We start from the raw sequence: 25,683 nt of genomic DNA on the forward strand, positions 1-25,683 counted from the left end.
CTGCCTCAGCCTCCCGAGTAGCCGGGATTACAGGCATCCGCCACTATGCCTGGCTAATTTTTTGTAGTTTTAGTAGAGAGGGGGTTTCTACTATGTTGATGTTGACCAGGCTGGCCTCGATCTCCTGACCTCAGGTGATCTGCCTGCCTTGACCTCCCACAGGTGCTGGGATTACAGGCGTGAGCCACTGCACTCGGCCCATAATACCCATTTTTAAAATACCCTTCCCAGGCCGGGCTCTCTTCAGCTGCAGGAGGCCAGCTCCCTCTTGGGGGCACCCTGGGCGGGATGGGGGGTGTCTTGGGAGGGACTTCTTACCATAGGCAGACAAGGGTTGAGCGTGCCAGCTTTTGCGACATCCCCACGTGACAGGCTTGTGTTTTCTGAGGGTTATGCATGATCTGGTATGTCCAAAGCTGTGTACAAATGTGTACGTGACATCTTGCTACAGCTTTTATTTGTGAATTAAAGATACATCGATGGTGAAAACATAAATAAAATAAAATACCTCTCCCCACATCCTGCTTCTCAGACTGTAAGGAGCTCCACTTCCAAATGGTGGCCTCAAGAATCAAGTACATTGTGTGGGAGGCGGCAGTTTGGCTCTGAGTTCAGCTTCTTCTGCTTCTTTTTCACTAGAACTTAAGGGTTCTCGTTGAGTTCTGTGCTCTGTCTTTAGGAGAGGGCCCTTCCCGTTGTCCTCTGGTGGTCAATGATAGGTCAACGAGAGTACATAGAAGTAGAGAGGAGAGGGGTGACCTGAAGTCTGTTTTGAAGAAATACAGGCCCCACCATGCCGGGCAGCACGAGATGTTTGGCACAGAGATACACCAACCCAAATCCCAGCTTGCACCAAATCCAGCCTGAATAGTGAATACATTTCCTAGGGAAGAGAAAGTCGACTTTCGCAGCTTTTGAATCTACTTTCCAGGCGTCTCAGGAGGAATCAGATGATACTAGCCAACACCTTATTCCAGTGTGTGTGCTATCACCCCGAGGAGTTCCAGATCATCACCAGCGGAACAGACAGAAAGGTAAGTCCTCCCAGCGAGAGCTGAGATCTTTCCAGTGCAAGAGAGAAGCAGTGAGGCGTTGTGGTGGAGGCTGCAGGCTCTGAAGTCAAACCATCTTGGTTCCAATGGTGTCTGTCATCAATCAGCCATGTCACTTTGGAAAGGCCATATCACCTTCCAGTGTCTTCACTTCCCTGCCTGTTAAGTGGAAATGGTACCACTAACCTCACAGAGTGAGGATTAAAGTCATGCTCACCTGTGGGGCTTATAGCAGGGGGCCTGGCACATAGTAGGTACTCAATAGATTGGTTTTTATTATTAGGGAATTTCTAGACTGGAGTAGAATTGCTGTGCCCAAACCGGTTATTACTTTGACTAAATTCAAACAGAAAGGCAATAGAGCTCCTCATCTCTCAGCACTGTACTTCATCAATACACTAAAAATCCACACACGGAGTCAAACGTGGTGGCTCACGCCTGTAATTCCAGCGCAGCGCTTTGTGAGGCCGAGGCGGGCAGATCACCTGAGGTCAGGAGTTCGAGACCAGCCTAGCCAACATGGTGAAACCACATCTCTACAAAACATTAGTAGAGCGTGGTGGAGGGTGCCTGTAATCCCAGCTACTCAAGAGGCTGAGGCATGAGAATTGCTTGAACCTGGGAAGCAGAGGTTGCAGTGAGCCAAGATTGCACCACTGCACTTCAGCCTGGGTGAGAGAGCAAGACTCTGTCTAAAAAAAAAAATTCTACATATGGTATAGATTTCCCAGTTAAAGAGGAAGGTGAAGGTTCATGCTTCTGTTTGGGGGAATGTTCACCCTTGGAGCAAGCAAGGGGTCCCTGCTGTCATGAACCTTACTTCCCTAATTTATTTTGGGCAGGAGGGGATGGAATTGGCTAATACACACATGAACCAATCCGTGAGTGGACGATGAGTAACAAGTGAACAAGACATGAGATGGTGAGAGGACTGAGAAAGGAGATAGAACAGGTGATATGATACTGGTGGGCTGGGGGAAGCTCCTTCAGCTAGGGTAGTGGGTGAAGGCCTCCTTAAGGAACAGCCTCTGAGCTGAGGCCTGAATTACAGAAAGACCCACCCAATGCCAAGACCTCAGGGAAGGGCATCTCTGGCAGAGGACACTCCGGTAAGATGGAGCCCTACTAGGGCTGCCCAGAAGAGTATCAGTTTGGCTTCTTTGGCTGGGAAGGCAGGCAGTCAAGTTCCAAGTACTTCTGTGGGTGTGATTCCTGAGAAACATGGGCTCTGGCATGGTTTTCTATCTCTTTAGGCGTTTACTATGAAACCAGAATTTTTTTGTTAACATGATCAAGCATCAACAGACATTAAAAGCAAAAGACAAAAATTAAAAAGAAATAGTATGCACAATGTCTAGCTAGATTCAGAGGAATACAGACTCCTGGCATAGTGACTGGTGACTGGAACACAGCACGTTTCCAACATGAAGCAATGAGAAATGAATGAAATGCACATGCAAGTTTGCACTCCTGATTCCTGGTCAAGCACTCTTTTTGTTTTGTTTTTTTTCTTTTCTTTTTTTTCTTCAACCTTATTTTAAGTTCATGCGCAGGATGTACAGGTTTGTTCCATAGGTAAACATGTGCCATGGTGGTTTGCTGCAAAGATCATCCCATCACCTCGGTATTAAACCCTGCATGCATTAGCTATTCTTCCTGATGCTCTTCCTCTCCCCAACCACCCCCCGACAGGTGCCCAGAGCGTGTTGTTTACCCCCATGGGTCCATGTGTTTTCATTGTTCAGCTTCCACTTGTAAGTGAGAACAGGTGGTGTTTGGTTTTCTGCTCCTGCATTAGTTTGCTGGGGATAATGGCTTCCAACTCCATCCATGTCCCTGCAAGAGGACGTGATCTTGTCCCTTTTTATGGCTGCATAGTATTCCGTGGTATATATGTGCCACATTTTCTTAAGTTTATTCTGTTTTTTTTTTTTTTTTTTTGAGACAGAGTCTCACTTTGCCGCCCAGGCTGGAGTGCAGTGGCACAATCTTGGCTCCCTGCAACCTCCTGCAACCTCCACCTCCTGGGTGCAAGTGATTCTCATGCCTCACCCTCTCAAGTAGCTGGCACTACAGGTGTGTGCCACCACATCCAGCTAATCTTTGTATTTTTAGTACAGATGGGGTGTCCTCATATTGCCTAGGCTGGTCTCGTATTCCTGACCTCAAGCAAAGGGCCCAACTCAGCTTCTCAAAGTGCTGGGATTACAGATGTGAGCTGCTGGACCCGGCTGGCTATATCATATTTTCCTTATGCAGTGTATCATTGATGGGCATTTCGGTTGATTCCCTGTCTTTGCTATCATAAATAGAAGCTTTCTTTCCTGAGAAGGAAATTTAAATTTTGAATAGATTGTGCATTCACAAAGTTCAAGGTACAAAGGCAGTATATTCAGGAAAAAAATTACCCTCGTTTAGGCACCCTGTCTCTCCACCCCTAAGGTAGTTCTGCTCCCCAACAGGGAACCAAGGTTACCAGTTCCTCTTTAAACTCCACCCTGTGGAATATCTCAGTGCTTTGGAGCAGAAGGGAAAGTTGGGAATAAGGGTGGGGTGAGGAAGAGGGAGGGCCCAGTCTCTAGAACTCTAGGGAGTGGGGAGTGCTCATCCCCCAGTGGGAAGGAAGAAAATGCTTTTCCTCTCTCTAGGCCTGAAGCTTAGCTGTGGATGCAGAGGCTGTTCTTTCTGTTACAGCTTGCTTCAGGCTCAATCTGCTTAGTCTTATCAAAAGCCCTTTCTGCCTTAATCCAGGTTTATCAGCACATCAACATCTCTTTAAATAGAATGCAAATTTAAAACCAATACTAAAAATATTAAAATGGTTTTGCCACCCCCTGCTGTAGTCTATTTATAATTTCAGCCAGTATCATCCCGTGGTGTATTTTTGCTCCCTTCTATATAAAGTAGAGCCATCTTTTGTTAGCGTGTGCATGGATGACTCTCCGGAGCTGAGTCCTGCTTAATGCTTCTTTCCTGAATTCCAGATTGCTTACTGGGAAGTATTTGATGGGACAGTAATCAGAGAATTGGAAGGTTCCCTGTCTGGGTCGATAAATGGCATGGATATCACACAGGAAGGGGTGCACTTTGTCACAGGTTAGTCCTGGGATAGGAAAAAGCCAAGCCTGGCTTATTGAGACGAGGACCTAGAAGGAACTCCCAGGCCAGAGGGAATCGGAAAAGATCACAAAAGTGTCTCAAGGCAACTTGGTTAGAATCAGACTGCAACCAATACAGCAGCCAATGTAGCGGAGAAAGAAAAATCCAGAAGTCACATTTCAATGAGGGGAAACATTTGCATAAGAGCCTTAAGGGCGCAAATAAAGGCTAAGACGTAGGTTGCTAGGCTTGCTTTTTGTGGTAGGCATTGATAATAGAAATGCGGCCTTTAAATGGCCTGGGCTGTCCAGCATCCTTCTGAAGTCTTAAACGTGTCTGTTAATTCCACTTTATTATTGCATGATGCGATGCCCCCCCCCACCAAAACAAATGAATTAGCCATTATTTCAAAGAGGCATTTACCGCCCAAACACGCCGATTGGAACATCATTATCATTTCCTGCCAAGCTCTTTGATTCATCAGGATATTAACAAATAAATGCGGCCGGGCACGGTGGCTCATGCCTGTAATCCCAGCACTTTGGGGGGCCGAGGCAGGTGGATCACCTGGGGTCAGGAGTTCGAGACTGGCCTGGCCAACGTGGTGAAACCCCGTCTCTACTAAAAATACGAAAATTAGCTGGGCATGGTGGTGTGCACCTATAATCCCAGCTACTCAGGAGGCTGAGACAGGAGAATGGCTTGAGCCCAGGAGGCGGAGGCTGCAGTGAACTGAGATCACGCCACTCCACTCCAGCCCGGGCGACAGGGACTCCGTCTCAAAAAATTAAATAAATAAATAAATAAATAAATGCACTAAATGAATTGTTTCACAAATACATTGACTATAAGGCAGGTATCAAACTAGACATAGTGTAATCCCAATCACATATATAATGTATATGTATACCAGTATACTCACAGATAAAAGACTGGAAGGAACCAAGTCAACATTTTACTAGTGGTTATTTCTGGGTAGTGGGATGAAATGTGCTTTTACCTCTCTGTATTTCCCCCTCCCCTTCAAACTTACCGCAACAGATAGATTTTTATAATCAAGTAAAAGTGTTATTACAAAGATAGGTACACGGGGACCGTGTTGAAAACGATCCAGTTATTTGAAATCAGGGTTGTTTCTCTCTTGTATTGCAGCAATGCCATATCCGTGTTTATCTTTTTCAGGTGGAAATGACCATCTGGTCAAAGTTTGGGATTATAATGAGGGTGAAGTGACTCACGTTGGGGTGGGACACAGTGGCAACATCACACGCATCCGCATAAGTCCAGGAAATCAATATATCGTTAGCGTAAGTGCCGACGGGGCCATTTTGCGATGGAAGTACCCATACACCTCTTGAAACTGATGAGATGTGTCTGAGCCTCGGCGTTGCCCACAGTCCTGTTGAAGACCGATTTTAGATAACTCCAACACTCGTCTTCATTTCTCACAGCTCTGTTTTTGTTCTTGAGTCCAAACTTTTTTTTCTTTATAGAATGCATTTTGTATTCCTACATTGTATATTAAAATTGAAATATGTTCAAGAATAATTTGTGCAGACTCTAATTAGAACTTCTTACATTTTGAATAAATTCTCAGTTGTCGGTTTTCTGTTATAATTTGTTGTCTGCAACTCTGCAAAACCCACAGACCTTCCTCCTGATCTGTGCACAGACAGCATTGCTATTATCCTGTAAAAATAAGGCAAAGTGAATTGCCTTCTTAATTGTCATTTCATTGGTCAAGCTATATGGGACTAGCCTCAGATTTAAATCCAGATCTTGGGCAGCCTTCTTAAAAATTCTCTGAGCCACAATTTTCTCTTTTGTCAAGCAAGAGTAAGTTCCTGCTCAAAAGGTTATTGTGAGAATTAAGTGACGAATGTACTAAAGCATGGGCAGAATTCCTGACAGGGTAGAGAGTGAAACATGCATGCTTTCTCAAAGAAAATGTGTGGTGTTGGGATCTCAGGACAATTACCAAAGAAAGATGAAATTTCAGAGATGCTTTATTGGAGTTGGCCATTACATCTTTCTTCCGTGCTTTCCACCAGAAGGGTGATGAAATGGACCTTATGTCCTTGTGTATTAATCACCCAACCGGGTATCTTTTTCCAGAGAGGGGTAAATAATGGCATTTTCCAGAACACAAGTCTCCGATTCACAGTACAGTCTGATGTTTTAAGCATGTTATTTATTCTTTAAGTAATGCTGCTTTTTTTGCATGAGGTAACTGCTGCAACCCGGTTTGAAAGATCAAGACTCTTTTTTTTTTTTTGGAGACGGCGTTTAGCTCTTGTGGCCCGACTGGAGTGCAATGGCGCGATCTCCGCTCACTGAATCAAGCGATTCTCCTGCTTCAGCCTCCTAAGTAGCTGGGATTACAGGCATGCGCCACCACGCCCGGCTAATTTTTGTATTTTTGGTAGAGACGTGGTTTCACCATGTTGGCAAGGCTGGTCTCGAACTCCTGACGTCAGGTGATCTGCCCATCTCGGCCTCCCAAGGTGCTGCTGGGATTACAGGTGTAAGCCACCAAGTCCGGCCAGGATCAAGAATATTTAATAAATGATTATCACTTATTAAACAACAAGTAACATTTCAGGGCGTTAGAATACTGCGTCTCACATGGTGCTGATCTCTTTCTGAGCTAGAAATTGACCAGAAACTCATTTTGCAAGATCTTGCCAGATTAATTATAAACCTGACAGTTGCATGGGATCAAGAGGGGGCGGGGGGCCCAGGGTTACCCAGGGAATCAAGGGCGGGACAAGGCCAAAGTAATTCTGATTGGGCAATCATTCAGCAAGGATTGTGCGTTAAGGAGTGAACCAGAAACCGCGTAGGGGGCGCGCCTGAGAGCTTGAAAACTTCCTGGTAAGCAAATACTGAGGTTGGAAAGGGCCTGAACCCGGCAGTCCAGAGATCCAGGTCGAGTTCCGGTTTCCCTGCTTACAGGTCGGGCGGCCTCCCTACGTTGCGATAACCCCTCTGAGCCCCCTTCCTTGCCGATTAAAGCAAGGATGATCAAGTTTCACAAGTGTTTGGAAAATGATTCTAACCCAATCTGTGGTGTAAAAAAAGCAAACCACAACCACTCGGGGGCTTTTTTTTTTTTTTTTTTTTTTTACAGGGCAACACGTGGCTCCCAGTTCGGGTCCTGAGTGGGCGGGTGCAGGCACAGGCTCTGCCTCCCCTAAGAGGGCAGACGGTCTGAAAGGGGGTGGCGACACCTGTCCGCACACACCTGAGCCTGCGGAGGAACCAGCGGTGCACAAAAGCGCTCCCCACCCCCACACAGCACCCAGCGCGCGCCTCTCACCACGCCCGAGGCTGTGCTCTGGAGATGCCTGCCTTGCCCTTTTCTTCCTGCAGTAGCCAGGCCTTTGCCATTTACTGGGCGCTTTCAGAATGTTCATTCCTCCATAATTTCCACTGCTCGAAGGCTGCTCGAGGAACAGCAGCAGAGGCGAAACCCAGGTCTGTCGGTTTACGAGGTAAGGAAGGGTGGGGAACCCGACCACGACGACTCCCAGTCAGCGCCGCGGGGGCGGCACCAGGCAGGGGTAGGGGTGGCCCTGCGCTGCCCTGCAGGGGGCTGGTCGTGCGGCCGGATTCCCGCGCGGGGCGGGGCTGCCCCGCCCTTGGCTCCGCCTCCGCCCCGTCCCCGCACACCTGGCCCGCAGGTAGCCGGCACCAGGCGCCTTAGCGAAGCTGTAGGGCCTGCTGGCCGCTCGTCCGCCTCGGGCCCGGGGGCTCCGAGCCTGGAGCTGCGCCGGCGGCAGCCATGGACCCGGGCCCTGGGGACGCGGCAGGAGGGGGACCGCCCGCGCCCCGGCCCCGCCGCCGCCGCTCCCTGCGCCGCCTGTTCAGCCGCTTCCTGCTGGCACTGGGCAGCCGCTCCCGCCCCGGGGACTCGCCGCCCCGGCCCCAGCCGGGATATTGCGATGGCGACGGTGAGGGGGGCTTCGCCTGCGCCCCGGGCCCGGCTCCAGCGGCCCCCGGGAGCCCCGGGGAGGAGCGCCCGCCCGGACCCCAGCCCCAGCTCCAGCTCCCCGCCGGCGATGGGGCGCGGCCGCCGGGCGCTCAGGGCTTGAAGAACCACGGCAACACCTGTTTCATGAACGCCGTAGTGCAGTGTCTCAGCAACACCGACCTGCTGGCTGAGTTCCTGGCGCTGGGGCGCTACCGGGCGGCGCCAGGCCGCGCCGAGGTCACCGAGCAGCTGGCGGCGCTGGTGCGCGCGCTCTGGACTCGCGAATACACGCCCCAACTTTCCGCGGAGTTCAAGGTAGGCAGCGCTGCGCCGGCGGCCGCCCTGGCCCCCTGGTTTCGCCTCTTGAAAAGTGTGTGCACGATCAGGAAGGGGTTTTCTTGGGGCCTTCTTCAGATGCCATTGACCAGTTCAGCCCCGGATTACCGGCTTTGTTTTGAGTCGATGTGTTACGCTGTCGCTTGCTTATGTTTTCTTTATAAATGAATTCTCCTAGGTATTTTGAGAGGGAGTGGGGTGAGCTGGCAGATTGAAGGGTAATCAGAGTTTTTGGATTCAACAAGCATTTGTTGAAGTATTGAAGGCTTGAGGGCCGGACAGTGTTCTAACGCCCGCTCTAGAGCTTCCAGTCTAGAATGATGTGGGGTGAGGAATGGGACGTTGAAAGCCCAAGGCCTCAGGGGAAGGAGGTGATGCTTGCGTTGAGATCTGAATGATGAGAAGGATGCGGTCAGGGCAAGCTCTAGGACTGATGCAGGCAGGGGGAACAGCAAGTACAATTGCCATAGACCCAAAGGAGCTGAGTACTGGGGATATGGAAAGAAAACCAATGGCGTTGGAGATTAGGAGGCAGATGAGTTTCGCCAGATCATGTAAGACGTAGGAGGCAACGGTAAAGAGTTTGGATTTTATTCCAAGCCCGGTGGAATCTGACAACCTGCAGGCCAGGTACCGTGCTGAGTGCCCAGCAAAGGCAGCGAGCGTGCTATTTTGGAGATAGCATCCTTTTGTTTAAGGCGCATTCAATCCCCTACAATGTATGAGCACGGGCTTGCATTTTATTGTCTGCTAGATCACGGTCTACTTACTCGGGATGCTGCAGGGTCTTGAGGCGTTGTAAATTGTTTGTATCACATCACCCGGGGTTAAAGCGGGGTGTTTGTTTGGGGTCCCAGTTGAATTAAAGGGTTCCTGATAATTGATGCACATGGTTTACTTCCTGGAAAAAAAAAAAAAAAAAAAGAAAGAAACCCGCAGCTCTGGGCAGAGAACTGAAGCTCCCTACAGACTAGTGATTGTTCTTGGAGGAGGGGGAAACCTGTCAGTGTTCATTCCACAAGCATCACCGCTCTTGAGTTTCAGCCTGAGAAAGCAGTGTTTGCCATGTGACCCGTGAGATGCCAACCCCCACCTTCCTCCCTCCTGCCTCCATTAGCGAAGCACTGTTCTGCAGCAGCCGGTGGGACAAATGGTTGTCACTAAATGTCTCTTTTTGGTGATATTTGCTTTTTAAGAAAGAGGCAGTGTGGTATAGTGGTTAAGAGCAAGGTCTCTGGAGTTTTGTGACCTTGAGCAGGTTACCAGATGTTTCTGTGCTGCAACTTTCTTCATCTTTAATATAGAACCATCGTGGTACCTACCTTGTTATGGGGTTGTTGTATTAAGTGAGTTCGAATGTAGAGCACAGTGCCAGCCTCATGGGAAATGTTCGTTATTCTATCATGACACCTTCTCACCTGCAGAAACCTAGAGGAGGGAGGGAGGTAATCTTTATGTACATTTTCTCGTGCTAGATGCATTTCCATCCAGTTACCACAGCAATGGGAGAGGCTGCAGTAGTTTGAAAAAACTCGGAATTGGCCGGGCGCGGTGGCTCACGCCTGTAATCCCAGCACTTTGGGAGGCCGAGGTGGGCGGATCACGAGGTCAGGAGATTGAGACCATCCTGGCTAACACCGTGAAACCCCGTCTGTACTAAAAATACTATATATATATATAGCCGGGCGTGGTGGTGGGCGCCTGTAGTCCCAGCTACTTGGGAGGCTGAGGCAGGAGAATGGCGTGAACCAGGGAGGCGGAGCTTGCAGTGAGCCGAGATTGCGCCACTGCACTCCGGCCTGGGCGACAGAGCCATACTGTCTCAAAAAAAAAAAAAAAAAAAAAAAAAACAAAAAAAAAAACTCCGAAATGAGTAGCCCTCAGTGACTCACCAGGATTTCCTATCTCTCTCCTGCTGTCAAATCCCCAGGGTCTGGGAGCTCCCAGTAAGCCTCAGGGAATTGAAGGATAATCAAGTTTGTAATATGTTAATGAGGAAGATACAATCTGGAATTTCCTGGGATTTTTGGGTAGTCGGCTTTGGAGGGAGGAGTGGAGGATCCCAGAATCCAGGCTTATGGATTGAAATCTAGGTGAGCTCTTCTTATTTTACAGATAGGGAAACATTCATTCAACAAATATTTATTGAATGTCCAGAGACTAGACTGGGAATGCATGGAATGCATGATGAGTGATGAGTACAAACCCAGATTCTGGGGCTGCTCTCCAGGGGCTTATGGTCTAGAGGTAGAAATAGATGTTAATGAAATAATCACACAGGAACATGATTGGAACAGAAACATGTTAGAAAGGACAAATGCAAGGTGCTATGATAGTGACAGCAGGAAAATGTGATTTGATTGGGGGAGATCCTGTGGGGTGGGCAGGGAAAGCTTCCCTGGAGAGGTAACCAGCCACTGAGTTGAAATTTGAAGGATTGGGTGTCAATGAAGGGCTTGGGAAGATGGGAGAGTGCATTCCAGGACCTGGGAACTGAAATGCCAACCAGGGAAGGAGGTGGGGCCGAGAGACTTTCTGTTGAATAAATGAATAAAAGCCCACTTGGCTGGGGAGGAAAGGCTGGAGAATTAGTTGCAGACACACCACGTCAGGTTGTGTTAAAGGAGTCTTGTCTTGTCTTTTCCTTTCCTTTCCTTTCTCTTTCTCTTTCTCTCTCCCTTCCTTCCTTCCTTCCTCTTTCTTTTTCTTTCTCTCTCTCTCTTTCTATTTTTTTCCCACCCACCCTCTCTCCCTTCCTTCCTTCCCTCCCTCCTCTCTCTCTCTGTCTCTCTCTGTCATCCAGGCTGGAGTATAGTGGTGCCATCATAGCTCACTACAGTTTTCAACTCCTGGGCTCAAGTGATCCTCCTACCTCAGCCTCCTGACCAAGATGGTGAAACCCCGTCTCTACTAAAAATACAAAAATTAGCCGGGCATGGTGGCGTGTGCATGTAGTCCCAGCTACTCAGGAGGCTGAGACAGGCAAATTGCTTGAACCTGGGAGGCCGAGGTTGCAGTGAGCCAAGATTGTGCCCCTGTACTCCAGCCTGGGTGACAGAGTGAGACTCCCTTTGAAAAACAGAAAGAAAAGTCCTGTCCGTGGTATTATCTAGAATTCTTTTCTTTTTTTTCTTTTTTAAAATTTTACATTTTTATTTTACATTCAGTGGGTACGTGTGCAGGTTTGTTATAAGGGTATATTGTGTGATGCTGAGGTTTGAGCTTCTCTTGACCCTGGCACCCAGATAGTGAACACGCTGCCCAATAGGAAGTTTTTCAGCCATTGTCCCCCTGCCTCTCTCCCTCCCTCCTTCCTTTTGGAATCCCCAGGGTCTATTGCTCCCTTCCTTATGTCCATGTGTACGCAAGATTTAGCTCCCATTTATAAGTGAGAACATGCAATATTTGATTTTCTGTGCTTTTCTAATGATGTAATTAAATGTTGCACATTGTAAAAAAAAAAAGTTAAAATGTAAAAAAAAAAAGACATCTGTAATTTTAACCCCTAGAGATAACCATTGTAAATATACTGATATGTTTCAAAGTATAAACAATTGAAAATTTTAGTTTTATATCCTGCTTTTCTCATTTAAGCACTGTTACATTTTCCTAGTCTTAATAATACACAACAATCATTAATAATTGAGTCTTTAACAATTAATATATTATTAAATGAACCAATTCTGTATGGAGAGCTATGGTTATATTAAAAATTTTAGCCACCTGGAATTTATATTAGCTTATGTGCTTACATATCAATTTTAGATCTATGGTGATATACTGGAGATTTTTAAAAACAAGGATGCCTTCTTCATCACTCTTATGTTTTGGAAGTTCTGGACAAAACAGTAAGACATAAAATGGAAATAGAGTTTCCATTTTCCAGTATTACACTGTATTGAAGTTTCTTGTATTTAAATCACTGTCCTTAGCTGTGATTGTTCCCATAAGCTTAATTCCTACAAATGGAATTACATAGTCAAAGCAAAGGTATGGCTGTTTTATTATCTATTTTTACTTTTTAAATCAATTTTATTGAGGTCTAAACTATATATGGTGAAATGCACCCAGTATAAGCATAAAATTTAGGAAGTTTTAACAAATGTGTGAACCTGTGTAGTCACCATCTCAATTTTAAATATTGAGTTGTTGCTGTTGTTGTCGTCGAGATGGAGTTTTGCTCTGCCACCCAGGCTGGAGTGCAGGGGCACTATCTCGGCTCACTGCAACCTCTACTTTCTGGGTTCAGGTGATTCTTCTGCCTCAGCCTCCCAAGTAGCTGGGATTACAGACGTGCACCACCATGCCCGGCTATTTTTTGTATTTTAGTAGACACAGGGTTTCGCCATGTTGGCCAGGCTAGTCTCAAACTCCTGACCCTAAGTGATCCGCCTGCCTCAGCCTCCCCAAGTGCTGGGATTACAGGTGTGAGCCACAGCGCCCGGCCAACATACTTACGTTTTTGTGGTGAGAACATTTACGATCTATTCCCGTGGCAATTTTCAAGTATATAATATATTGTTATTAACTATAATCACCAGGCTGTTAATAAATCTTCATCCCTTATTATTAATTTATTGAACAAAAAGAAATAGCATATTTTAAAAAATTTTAATAGGTTTTTGGGGAACAGGCAGTATTTGGTTACATGGATAAGTTCTTTAGTGGTGATTTGAGAGATTTTGGTGCACCCATCACCCGAGCAATGGACACTGGACCCAGTGTGCAGTCTTTTAGCCTTCACCCACCTCCTACCCTTCCCCTTGAGTCACCAAAGTTCATTACATTGCTCTTGTGCCTTTGCATCCTAAGAAATAGCATTATCTTCTAAACTTCTAAAAATAGTTTTTTATTTTTATTTCTTTGATTAGGAGCGAGGTGGAAGATTTTTCCATGTTTCCTTACTAGTTGCGAGTCTGCTCTTGGAATCAATCATCTGTTCAATGTTCTTTTTTTTTTTTTTTTTTGAGACAGAGTCTCGCTCTGTCACCCAGGCTGGAGTGCAGCAGTGGTGCAATCTTAGCTCATTGCAACCTCTGCCTCCCAAGTTCAAGCAATTCTCCTGCCTCAACCTTCTGAGTAGCTGGGACTACAGGCGCGTAGCCACCATGCCTGACTAATTTTTGTATTTTTAGTAGAGACGGGGTTTCACCATGTTGGCCAGGCTGGTCTTGAACTCCTGACCAGTGAGCCACTTTACCCGGCCCATCTGCTCAATGTTCTTATGCATCTCTCTATTCTGCTTTGGTCTCAATGTTTTTATGTTTCTGTAAGTTCCTTAGCTCTTGGCATATTTGCTACAAATATTTCCTCAAAACTGTCTCCTTCTTCCCCCTACCCCAATATTGGAAGATTTAGATTTATTTATATCATACCTTGTGATAAATATTTGATTTTATGTACCAGCTTTTCTATGGTTATATTAAACATTTTAGCCATCTGGAATTTATATTCTCTTATGTGCTTAAGCATCCATTTTAGGTCAACAGTGACATAATGGAGACATGGCTTTTTAACAACAAGGATGCCTTCCTCACCACTCTTATGTTTTGGAAGTTCTGGACAAAACAGACATAAAATGGAAAGGGAGTAAAAAATATTAAACGGAAAGAAAATTGCTAAAACATGCTAGAAATCCTTATTTTAACTTTATTAGTGTCATTAGTTACATCAGATGGAAGGTAGAAAATCAAAGGAATAACCATTTGGAACATATAAAATTAGATTTTTATTCATAAAACAACCAGAAATATGAAATAACTAGGAATAATTTTAATAAGAAATGTTAAAAATTGTCAATGTTTGGGAAAGAAAACATACACACAGATGGAGTTATGCCATGTTGAAGGAGAGAAATAACCAAATATAGGGCTGGGCACGGTGGCTCATGCCTGTAATCCTAGCACTTTGGGAGGCCGAGATGGGAGGACTGCTTGAGGCCAGGAGTTCAAGACCAGCCTGGTCAACATAGCAGACCTCAGCAAAAAAAAAAAAAAAAAAAAAAAAAAAAAAAAATGTGGGATAAGTAACCACATATTGCAGTTCATTCTTCCCAAGCTAATTAACTTTTTGGGAACTGCTTTGTGCAGTTCTAGTTATGTTTCCATAGACTGACTTTTTTTTTTTTTTTTTGAGATAGAGTCTCGCTCTGTTGCCCAGGCTGGAGTGCAGGGGCATGATCTCGGCTTACTACAGCCTCCACCTCCTGGGTTCAAGTGATTCTCCTGCCTCAGCCTGCTGAGTAGCTGGGACTACAGGCACCCACCACCACATCCAGCTAATTTTTTGTATTTTTAGTGGAGATCGGGTTTCACCTTAGTAGCCTGGATGGTCTTGATCTCCTGACCTTGTGATCCACCCGCCTTGGCCCCCCAAAATGCTGGGATTACAGGCATGAGCCACAACCCCTGGCCTGTTTCCATAGACTTTCTAGGGGAATGACTTCTCTAGTCATCAGGAGGTTATTAAAAATAATTCTGAGAAATACCTGCCAAATACTTTATAACTGGAAAAAGACAAATAAAGAACAATGTTCACTCTTAAAAAACTTTGTCATTTACAAATGAAAATAAAACAATTGCTCATGATCCCATTATTCTATGATAACCATTTGCTACTATTTTGCCATGTATTTTCTGGTCTTTTACTTTTCTATCTATAAATATATACATAAAACAATCTCCAATATGTATTTTTGAATTTTTTTCTTCTTATGACCAGATTATTATTTTCTTTATCACTTGTATTTCATCAGTCATAAATTTTAAGGCCATCTGACTGTGTCATAAGTTTTCACCCAGATAACTTTGATGTGTGAAGACATGTCTTCTTGTATCTCCCATTTCCTAAGGCAAAATCCCCCAAAGTGGAATTGCTGTTTATGGAGAGGGACATGTTTAAGGCCCTATCTTGTCTTGGCTTCTTGAAGTTGTCACCTCCTTTCTGAAAAGGTTGTCAGGTACTATAGCCAGGCTAAGATGAAGAGTGTCAGGCTTAAAGGATCATCATGATTAACTGGAGAGGAATGGATTTCACATGGAAGGAAGAACAAAAGCAAAGGTCTAAGCCAGGTGCGGTGGCTCACTCCTGTAATCCCAGCACTTTGGGAGGCCGAGGTGGGTGGATCACCTGAGATCGGGAGTTCGAGACCAGCCTGGCCAACGTGGTGAAACCCCATCTTTACTAAAAATACAAAAATTAGTCAGGTGTGATGGCAGGCCCTTGTAATCCCAGCTACTTGGGAGGCTGAGGCAGGAGAATCGCTTGAACCCGGGAGACAGAGGTAGCAGTGAGCCGAGGTCGTGGCATTGCATTCCAGCCAGGCAACAAGAGCAAAACTCTGTTTCAGAAAAAGAAAGAAAAAAAAAAAAAAAAAAAAGGAAAGGTCTAGACTGTAGAAGTAGGAAAGCATGTTTGGGGCAGCTAGGTGGATTACTTACCTGGAGCTTTGAAACATGGAATGATATGGCTTGGGGCTGAACCAGAGAGGGTTTTTGGACTATTTGGTGGTGAGCAGGAGAGTAAGGAAGGATTTAGAGTCAGAGCATGACACTATTCAGCTGAGCTGTAGGAAAATTGGTCTGGTCTACCATGAAGTCAGTGGGTTGGCAAGGGGAGAACCTAGGGGCTGGGCCCCTCCTTAGGTACATATTATTGTCTGGGTCAGCTACAGGTGGAACTCAACAGTTGGGATGAGACTCTTCTATAGGGGAAGGGTGGAGACATTTGGGAGCCAGCATCCAGACTGCTTGACAGCTGACCGATATGAAGGAGAACCTGAAAGACGACACCTACATTAAAAGGATGAGCTGGTTTTAGAGATTTTGAGTTGGAAGGACCAGCTGCTCACCCCAAAGAGAATGTGTTGGTACAAGAAGATAGGTTTGAGGGTTGTTTGAGGGTAGAACTGCCAGATGAAAAATATACTATGCCCAGCTGACTTTTAATTGCAGATAAAAAATGAATAACTTTGTAGTGTAAATACGTCCCAAATATTGCATGGGACATATTTCTACTAAAAACGTATTCATTGTTTATGTGAAATTCAAATCTAACTGGGCATCTTGTATTTTTATTTGCTAAATCTGGTAGCCCTACTTGGGAATCAACACGCAGAGAAGCCTGGAGGAAGAGTCCAAACTAATGTGATTGGCATAAAGACTCAGAGCCACACTTGGGGAGGCTGAGGCGGGCAGATCACCTGAGGTCAGGAGTTCAAGATCAGCCTGGACAACATGGGGAAACCTCATCTGTACTAAAAATACAAACATTAGCTGGGTGTGGTGGCAGGCACCTGTAATCCCAGCTACTTGGGAGGCTGAGGCAGGAGAATCACTTGAACCCAAAGGTAGAGGTTGCAGTGAGCTGAGATCGCACCATTGCATTCTAGCCTGGGCAACAAGAGTGAAACACTGTCTTAAAAAAAAAAAAAAAAAGACTCAAAACCAGCATTTCAGTTAATTAAATCTTGCATTTTTGCTTTGTCTCATCCTAAAGTCTCCTTTATTTTTATTTTTAGTTTTTTGAGACAAGAGTCTCACTATGTCACCCAGGCTGGAGTGCAGTGGTACAATCTCTCCTCACTGCAACCTCTACCTCCCAAGTTCAAGCAGTTCTCCTGCCTCAGTCTCCCAAATAGCTGGGATTTCAGACGTGCACCACCATGCCCAGCTAATTTTTGTTATTTGTAGTATAGATAGGGTTTCACTATATTGGCCAGGCTAGTGTCAAATTCCTGACTTAAAGTGAGCCACCTGCCTCGGCCCCCCAAATTGTTGAGATTACAGGCATGAGCCACTGCACCTGGCCTCTAAAGGCTCCTTTAAATCTCAAGGGAAAATTAAAGGGGAAAAAAAAAAAAAAATCCCAGCCCGCCTGATTTGATTGGCAGTGTTAAGGATTGTCCTGGTCCTCAGCCTGGCTAAGACCAGTCCCTTTGGCAGGCGTGAGCAGAGAACAGACCTGTGTGGGATGAGACTGGAGGCTTGGCTCTGCAGTCTAAGAGAGAACCACAGCCATTGTGTGCTGTGTGCATGTGCATGTGTGAACACATAGACAAGTGATTTGCTTACATCCAGATGCCCACATGCTCACACATGTATAGCAAAAGTCCCTGGAAAGATGCTGAAGGAAGTGCTAAAAGTGGCTGTCCCCTGAGAATGGGTACCATGGGATGAAGGCCAGGTAGAAGGAAGAGTTCATTATCATCCTTTTTTATTGCATTATTGTTTTTTAGTATGTGCATATATTACTCTTTGCAATAAACTTTTAAAAAGCTGGAGTGTGCATTTATGCAGAAAATGACAAAGTTGCTACACAATTTAATAGAAGGACAGCGCAAGGGGGACCAGGAATGCAAACACCACGAGGGCAGTGAGTCTTCATCCGTTTTGTTCACTGTTGTATCCCCGGTCCCTAGAATAGTGCCTGGCAGGTGGTTGGCACTCAATACGTATTTATCAAAGTAGTGAAGGGCTGGTTCAACCATTTGATGACCTAACCACAGAAACAAGTTTGTATCCTTAAATTTCATACATGTTAGAAAGAGACAGTAGAGGAGCTACATGCATGGTACTTAAGGAAATCAACTTCACTGCAAATGTCAGTATTCTGATAGAAGAAAGAGCTGAAGTTATGGGAATGAATGAAATCAGCAAGGGAGAGCAAGTAGGGCGAGAAGGCTGTTCACCATCTAGGTGAACAGAGAGAGCATGAGAATAGACCAATGGAGGGAAGACTAGTGGAGCATCATACCCCAGCAGTCACAGGGAGAGAGCTTCGGTGGGTCAGATGGTCAACAGTATCAAAATACTCAACAGAGACCACCCTCTGGGTGTTCAAAGGATAGAACATACATTAGCAGGCCTCTGGAAAGAAAATATCTTCTCCTATATACAGAGACCCTCATACTGTTTGGGGACATTGCCCTAAAAGGGCGGGCTTTGGCATGAAAGAACATTTCCACCCCAGCGGTTTGCATGCTGTCATCCCAGGTCAGGGCTGAATAATGACCACTTGGTAGACCTGGTGCTCACAGAGCCTTCGTTTGGTTGTATAAGGGGCCAAATTCACCTCTGGATTTCCTTTTTTTCCTTTCAGAATGCAGTTTCCAAGTATGGCTCTCAGTTCCAAGGCAATTCCCAGCATGACGCCCTGGAATTCCTGCTCTGGTTGCTGGATCGTGTACACGAGGACCTGGAGGGTTCATCCCGAGGGCCGGTGTTGGAGAAGGTCGGTCACTCTCAAAACAACACAATGTACTGGGTTTTCTTTCTTTCCTCTAAATATTGACTCAGCTCCTCAAAACTGAATCTTGAAATTGAGATTCTTAGATTCCTATATAGTCTGGTTACTATATCCACAGTCCATTCCCTGCACCCTTCTCTTAGCTGTGTTTGTTTTACACAAGGCATTTCCTTCCATTCCAGTATTTCTCATTCTCTTTGTCCCAGTGATATAATGAATAGAGTTTCATTTTGGCTCAAAATATGAAAAGTCTTTTCTTTGGTTTGTATTCCGTACATTAGTGTGGTCATCCAAGGCCATGAGTACTGTTCCCTATTATTTGCAGATGGTACCATTTGAACTCTACCGTTGCTTTCTCAGTTATGTATTCTACAGAGCACTAACTGTTAACTTTTCCTCTCACGACACAGGTGGATGATTTTTACACATGTGCATTTAGCATCCCCAGGTTTTGATGAAACCCCAAACCTTTCAGAGGAGGAAAGCACTACAATAATTTGTCATAAGAACAGCTGATTGATACCTCAGATGCAGTCTTTATGGACTTTGCTCAATGATGGCTTATGCTCTAATGCTAGTCCTCTGTCTCCCACTTAAGAAAGTAAAAGCGAATGAAGTTATTGTATTATGAAAGTATTCATCCATTCTCACACAGCTATAAAGAAATACCTGAGGCCGGGTGTGGTGGCTCATGACTGTAATCCCAGCACTTTGGAAGGCCGAGGCAGGCAGATCACTTGAGGTCAGGAGTTCAAGACCAGCCTGGCTAACATGGCAAAACCCCATCTCTATTAATAATACAAAAATTAGCCGGTGTGGTGGCACGCTCCTGTAATCTCAGCTACTCGGGAGGCTGAGGCAGGAGAATCCTTTGAATGTGGGAGGTGGAGTGAGCTGAGGTCACGCCACTGCACTCCAGCCTGGGTGACATAGTGAGACTCGGTCTCAAAAAAAAAAAAAAAAGAAAAGAAAAAAAAAAAAGAGACATACTTGAGACTGGGTAATTTATAAAGGAAAGAGGTTTAATTGACTCACAGTTCCACATGGCTGGGGAGACCTCAGGAAACTTACAATCATGTTGGAAGGAGAAGTAAGTACCTCCTTCACAAGGTGGCAGGAAAGAGAGGGAGTGAGGGGGAAGAGCCCTTATAAAACCATCAGATCTCATGAGAACTCACTCACAATCGCGAGAACAGCATGAGGGAAACTGCCCCCGGTGATCCAATCACCTCCCACCAGGCCCTCCCTCCACATGTGGGGATTATGGGGATTACAATTTGAGATGAGATTTGGGTGGGGACACACAGCCGAACCATATCAATGAGTGAGCGAAGTTATTTTAAAAACATCTGTGAATAATCTGCTGTAACGGAAGAAAAGTTTCATGAACTTTGATAATTCCATATCAATGAGTGAGCAAAGTTATTTTAACAACATCCACGAATAATCTGCTGTAATAGAAGAAAAGTTTCATGAGCTTTGATAATTAATCAATAACACATACCTTTTGATGTATCACATGGCTGATCCAGATGCAGCCATGAGAACTGTTTTACCAGTTTTTTGGTTTTGTTTTAAATCTGGACACGTTATTCTCATCCTTTTCATTAATCAAATAAAAAAACCCTTGGAAAGTGCTTAGATCTTTCAACCGTCACCTTCCCATCCCTTCAGTGTTTGCTTGGAGCCCGTCATTCTAGCGTAATAAAGAATGAACAGCTCAGGAAGCTTAGCATTATTTTCCTGAAGTTTGTCTGTTTCCTTTATGTTTTCCAGCTGTTATCTTTCTTTTTTTTTTTCTCTCTCTTAAAATGTCAACTTACAACTTTAAGAAAAGGAGAACATAACTATATATGTTTCATGTATCAGAGAGATTGGGTAACCTTCTTAAAGCCACACAGCTAAGTAAAGGACAGAGTCAGGATTCAAGCCCAAGGGGTCTGGTTTGAAAACCTATTTTCTTATTTTAAAAATAATCACCCCAGTGATTCCCAAAACATACAAATGAAACAAAGCAAACAATCACCCCAATAAAACCTGGGAGGACCACACATTCAAAGGTCATGGTGTTTTCTCTGGGTTTTGAGATTAGGGGTGCCATGATTTCCTGTTTATCTTATTCTGACGCCTTTTAGTTGTAAGTGACAGAAATTTAACTTAGTCTCACTCAACAAAAGGGCATTTATTGACTTTTATAACTTGCGAGTCCAGGGGTCAGACCAGCTTCAGGTAGGGCTGGATCCAGGGACTCAGATGACATCACCAGGTCTTTGACTATGTCTCTATCCCTTGTCTCTGAATCCATTTTCAGACTGACTCTGCCCAGATGGTAACAAGATGGCCTTCTGCAACGCTCGTGTAGTCTTTAGAGCTTGGGATTCCAGAAAAAGCCCAGGGAAGAGTCCGATTGTCTCAGCTTGGTTCACATGTCCATTCCTGGGCATGTGGCCAGAAAAATGGAATATTCTAATTGGGTGCAGCTGGGTTGCATGCCTGTGGGGGTGAACGTGGGCCAAGGAGAGCTTTTATAGAAATGGAACAGTTTGCTTCCCCAAAGAAAGGAATGCTGAGCAGATAAACATATGTCTACTATACTGTAGATTCCACAAGTTTATAGTGAACACATTTTGAAATCAGAAGGATATATTTGTCAAAAAGATACTGTTTATTGAATGTTTGTTATGTGCCAGGGATCTAACTTGATGCTTTGCACAATTTCTTTCCCTACCTGACACGGAGTAGACAATAAACTCTTGAAGTGATTGACTGAATTAGTCATCATGCTTTACTATTACAAGGATAACTCATATTTTACAGTTAATGGAAATTTAGGTTAAGTTGCTCAAGGCCACTCAACTTCTACTTGGTGGAGATAGAATTGAACCTGGCTCTGTCTATTTCAAAGCCAGTGTGTCAGATTCCTTTCCCTAAAGCATTCCTTGTGCTTTCTCAATTTCCTATGGCGGAGAGAGGAGACTTAGAGATAGGTGGTACCTCTTCCTGCTGGCTGCTTAGGAAGGCCCTTATCCTGTTTTTTTCCCTCCCCTCTCCCTGGCTATACCAGGCAGGTCTTCCTACTTCTAAGGTAGGTGGGATAGATAGCCTTTCCATTTTCCTTTTCTATCTCTTGGTAGCAGGAAAAAGCATTGGGCTTAAGGGTGGAGAAGATCACAGAGAGGTTAAGTAACTTGCCCCAAGTCACGCAGTTATTAAGTGAGAGAGCTAGGACCCAAATCCAGCTAGGACCCAAATCCAGTAAACTCAACTCTGTAACAGGCTTCCTTAACTTCGATACTGTTGGATGTTTGTGGTCAGTTGATTCTTTTCTGAGGATGGCTGTCCTGTTCCTGGTAGCATTAGTAGCACCTCTACCTCCTAGATGCCAGTCTAGTAGGCATCTAGACTAGGCATTTGACTATTTGTGATAGCCAAAAATGTCTTCAGAGATTGCCAAATGTCCCCTGGGATGGGAATGGGGATGGTGACAAAATCACCATTCCCCCAACCCAGTTGAGAGCCACTGCTCTAGAACCTTTGTTCCTCATTGTGGTGCACCACCCCTAGACCTTTCTTTAAGATAATATTGTGTTTATTTAAGTCAAGAAGGCCTGGCAATAATTCTTTTTCTTTTTTTTTTTTTTGAGATGGAGTCTCGCTCTGTTGCCCAGGTTGGAGTGTAGTGGCGCGATCTCAGCTTACCACAAACTCCACCTCCCGGGTTCAAGCGATTCTCCTGCCTCAGCCTCCTGAGTAGCTGGAACTACAGGCGTGCGCCACCATGCCTGGCTAATTTTTGTATTTTCAGTAGAGACAGGGTTTTGCTATGTTGGCCAAGCTGGTCTCGAACTCCTGACCTCGTGATCCGCCTGCCTCGGCCTCCCAAAGTGCGGAGATTACAGGCGTGAGCCACTGCGCCCGGCCAATAATTCTTTTTAACAACTTCAAAACACAAGTAAAAGCAACCATAATTGGTTTTCCAGTTTCGAATATGTCCTATCGCATTATACTCCACACTACCGCCAGATAGAAAGGAAGTAAGAGCTTGTCCCTCCTCTGCTTAAATTCCCCCACTGGCTTCCAATAGCACGTAGAACAAAAATCAGACTCCCATGTGGCTGACAGGGCCCAGCCTGATTCCAGACCCCTCCACCCCTGGCTCCCTGGCCTTGATCTCTCCAGCTACTTTCTGTTCCTTAAGGGGCCAGGCGTGTTAGGAGTAGACCAGCCAGGCAAGACCAGCTATTGGCTATTGGCTAGAGAGAGGAGCTTACGCCGCCCTTAGTTTGACCTAATTGAAACCAGAAAAGATCTCTCTGGGTCAAAGCCTCTCCTGAAATTTGCTCTCAGAAAATTGGGCTGCCTGCAGAGGCCCGGCTGTGGACGCTTGAAGGTAGAGAACAGAGCTGTTGGGATTATCCGGCGTGAAACTTCATTTTCCCTTTCCTAGAAGGAAAGCCTCTGTCCTCTGTGAAACTCTGATTTTTTTTTTCTCTTTGAGGTTATTTCTGTTTTCAAGACATAGCAAAGCCATGTAGCTAGATTTATTTGAAATGGGAATAAAAACCATAAGGGCCGCTTTCTTTTCTGTTAATTTACTGATCCTCAAATGTTTTCATCCTGCAAAGAGGGCACATTTTTATTACCCTTTTAGAAACCCTAACACAATGTTTTTATCATTTCGCTTTCCAGAATATGCCGCTCTTGCAGAATTAAGTAGGGGATGAGGCTGGGGAGAGGATCGGGAAGCTGACATGTATTAAGCACTGACTATGTGCAGGGAAGATACACAATATATGTCATCTCTTGAGATTGTTTTTATTTTTATTTATTTATTTCTTGAGACAGGGCCTCACTCTGTTGCCCAGGCTGGAGTGCAGTAGAGTGATCATAGCTCACTGCCGTCTTGACCTCCTGGGCTCCGGTGATCCTCCTGCCTCAGCCTCCCGCCTAAGTAGCTGTGACTATGGGGATGCACCACCACACCTGGTTAATTTTTTAGTTTTGTAAAGACGAGGTCTCACTATATTGTCCAGGCTGGTTTCAAACTCCTGGATTCAAGCAATCCTCCCACCTTGGCCTCCCAAAGTGCTGGGATTACAGGTATGAGCCACTGTGCAGGTCATCCCCTGTGATTTTAATGGTAGCTCCATGAAATTGATGTGTTAGATGTAGAATGAGGCTCAGAGAGAGAGGCTGAGTATCATTCAGCTAACAGAGCAGAGCCAGCGCGTTTGACCTCATTGTCTGTGCTTTGTGAATGACCCCCTGCTGCCCCTCACTCCAGCCTCTTTCAGGATTTTCCTTCTCCATGCCCTTCCCTGGGTGATCCTGTCCACAGCCTCTCCCGATGCTGTTCAGTGTCATTGTAAATTCTTGGGTTGCAAGCAACAGCAAACGACTTGAGCTGACTCAGACAAGAAAGGGGACTTAGGAGAAGGCCAAGGAGCCTCACGCTGGATGACAGGGAAGGCTGAAGGACCAACTTGGAACTGTCAAGAATCAGGCAGCTCTAAGGGTATCTCAGCAGCAGCAGGAACTGCTCCGTTCTCTTCCCTGGGCAGCACAGTCTGCAGAAATGTTTTCAGCCATTGGCCACTCTGGTCATGATTCACATTCAGAGTAGGAGCATCTCAGTGTGGCTTGCTTGGGCCATGGGCCTATCCCTTGGTAGGTGAGGGCAGGACCCTTGATTAAAGACCCCTCTCCATGCATGGACTGGATTCAGGGTTCTAAAACGGAGGTTGCTACTACCAAAGGAAGAGTAGCGTATACAGGGCAGCCAAAATATGCCAGGGTCTGCTATGCATCCAAGTTAGCTCCTCCAAGTGCTCTTCCCCTATTTGTCATGAAAGTCTCTGCCTGGATATTGGGTCACCTCAAACCCAGCATGCCCGTCCCAAACACACCTCTCCTTTTGACTTTGCCTCTCTGTGAATGGAACCGGGGTTTGCCAGGCACCAGACTGGATCCTTGGAGTTGATCACGTTCCTCCACTCCCACAGTCAGGGGCTGATTGATGAAGCTACGTCCTCGGGTGTCTGGAATCCATCCCTCCTTTTCATCTTTATGGCTCCTGTTCTACCTTATCCTGTTGTTTCCTGAATGCTTGAGCCTACTAATCTGTGTCCTAACCTCCAAACTTATACTTCTTCATCTGGGAGTCAGTAGCTGTCAAGTTAAAGCATCTCTCCAAACATGTTGCTACCACCTGAGTTCAAAACTCATCAGGTACTCCCCCTTGTGTAATAACAACCACCACCTACACTGTGCTTTGTGCCAGGCATGGTTCTAAGTGTTTTGTACATATGCTCTCTTTTTTTTTTTTTTCGAGACAGAGTTTTGCTCTGTTGCCCAGGCTGGAGTGCAGTGGTGCGATCTCAGCTCACTGCAACCTCCGCCTCCTGGGCTCAAGTGATTCTCCTGCCTCAGCTTCCTGAATAGCTGGGATTACAGGTGTGCACCATCACACCCGGCTAATTTCTGTATTTTTAGTAGAGATGGGGTTTTACCATGTTGGCCAGGCTGGTCTTGAACTCCTGACCTCAAGTAATCTGCTCACCTCAGCCTCCTGAAGTGCTGAGATTACAGACTTGCGCCACCATACTCAGCCTTGTGATTTATATATAGAAACTCTTTAAATACTCAGAGAATCCCTATCAGACAGGTACTGTCATTATCCCTTTATTATAGTTGGGAAATCGTAGAGCAAAGAGATTAAGTAACTTTTTTAGCTGGATCAGAGCAGTCGAGTAACTTGTAATCAAGTACCGGTGTGGGGATTTGGATATTCTTTTTTTTTTTTTGGGACGGAGTCTTGCTCAGTCATCCAGGCTGGAATGCAGTGGTGTGATATCGGCTCATTGCAACCTCTGCCTCCTAGGTTCAAGCGATTCTCCTGTCTCAGCCTCCCAAGTAGTTGGGATTACAGATGCGTGCCACCATGCCTGGCTAATTTATGTATTTTTGGTAGAGAGAGAG

At 45.5% G+C, this 25,683-nt stretch overlaps 2 protein-coding genes across 4 annotated transcripts in view; both read left to right on the forward strand.

Annotated features, from left to right (window-relative positions):
* LOC105473581 (cilia and flagella associated protein 52) overlaps positions 1–5,757 on the forward strand; it is a 69,607-nt gene extending 63,850 nt beyond the window's left edge. Inside the window, exons 12-14 of one of the 2 annotated variants that reach the window (XM_011727412.2) lie at positions 932–1,034; positions 4,037–4,148; positions 5,334–5,757. In XM_011727412.2, the coding sequence (XP_011725714.1) occupies positions 932–1,034; positions 4,037–4,148; positions 5,334–5,509 (391 nt within the window). In that variant the 3' untranslated portion in view covers positions 5,510–5,757. The remainder of the gene's footprint in view (positions 1–931; positions 1,035–4,036; positions 4,149–5,333) is intronic. The other variant, XM_011727413.2, reaches the window with a different exon arrangement.
* A 2,061-nt stretch (positions 5,758–7,818) lies between these two features.
* The window catches only part of LOC105473580 (ubiquitin specific peptidase 43), an 84,732-nt gene continuing 66,867 nt past the window's right edge, over positions 7,819–25,683 (forward strand). For both annotated transcript variants that reach the window (XM_011727410.2, XM_011727411.2), the window contains exons 1-2: positions 7,819–8,439; positions 18,559–18,690. In XM_011727410.2, coding sequence (XP_011725712.2) covers positions 7,936–8,439; positions 18,559–18,690 — 636 coding nt within the window. In that variant the 5' untranslated portion in view covers positions 7,819–7,935. The remainder of the gene's footprint in view (positions 8,440–18,558; positions 18,691–25,683) is intronic.

The sequence above is a fragment of the Macaca nemestrina genome, chromosome 17 (genome assembly GCF_043159975.1).
Source record: "Macaca nemestrina isolate mMacNem1 chromosome 17, mMacNem.hap1, whole genome shotgun sequence".
Lineage (NCBI taxonomy): Eukaryota > Metazoa > Chordata > Mammalia > Primates > Cercopithecidae > Macaca > Macaca nemestrina.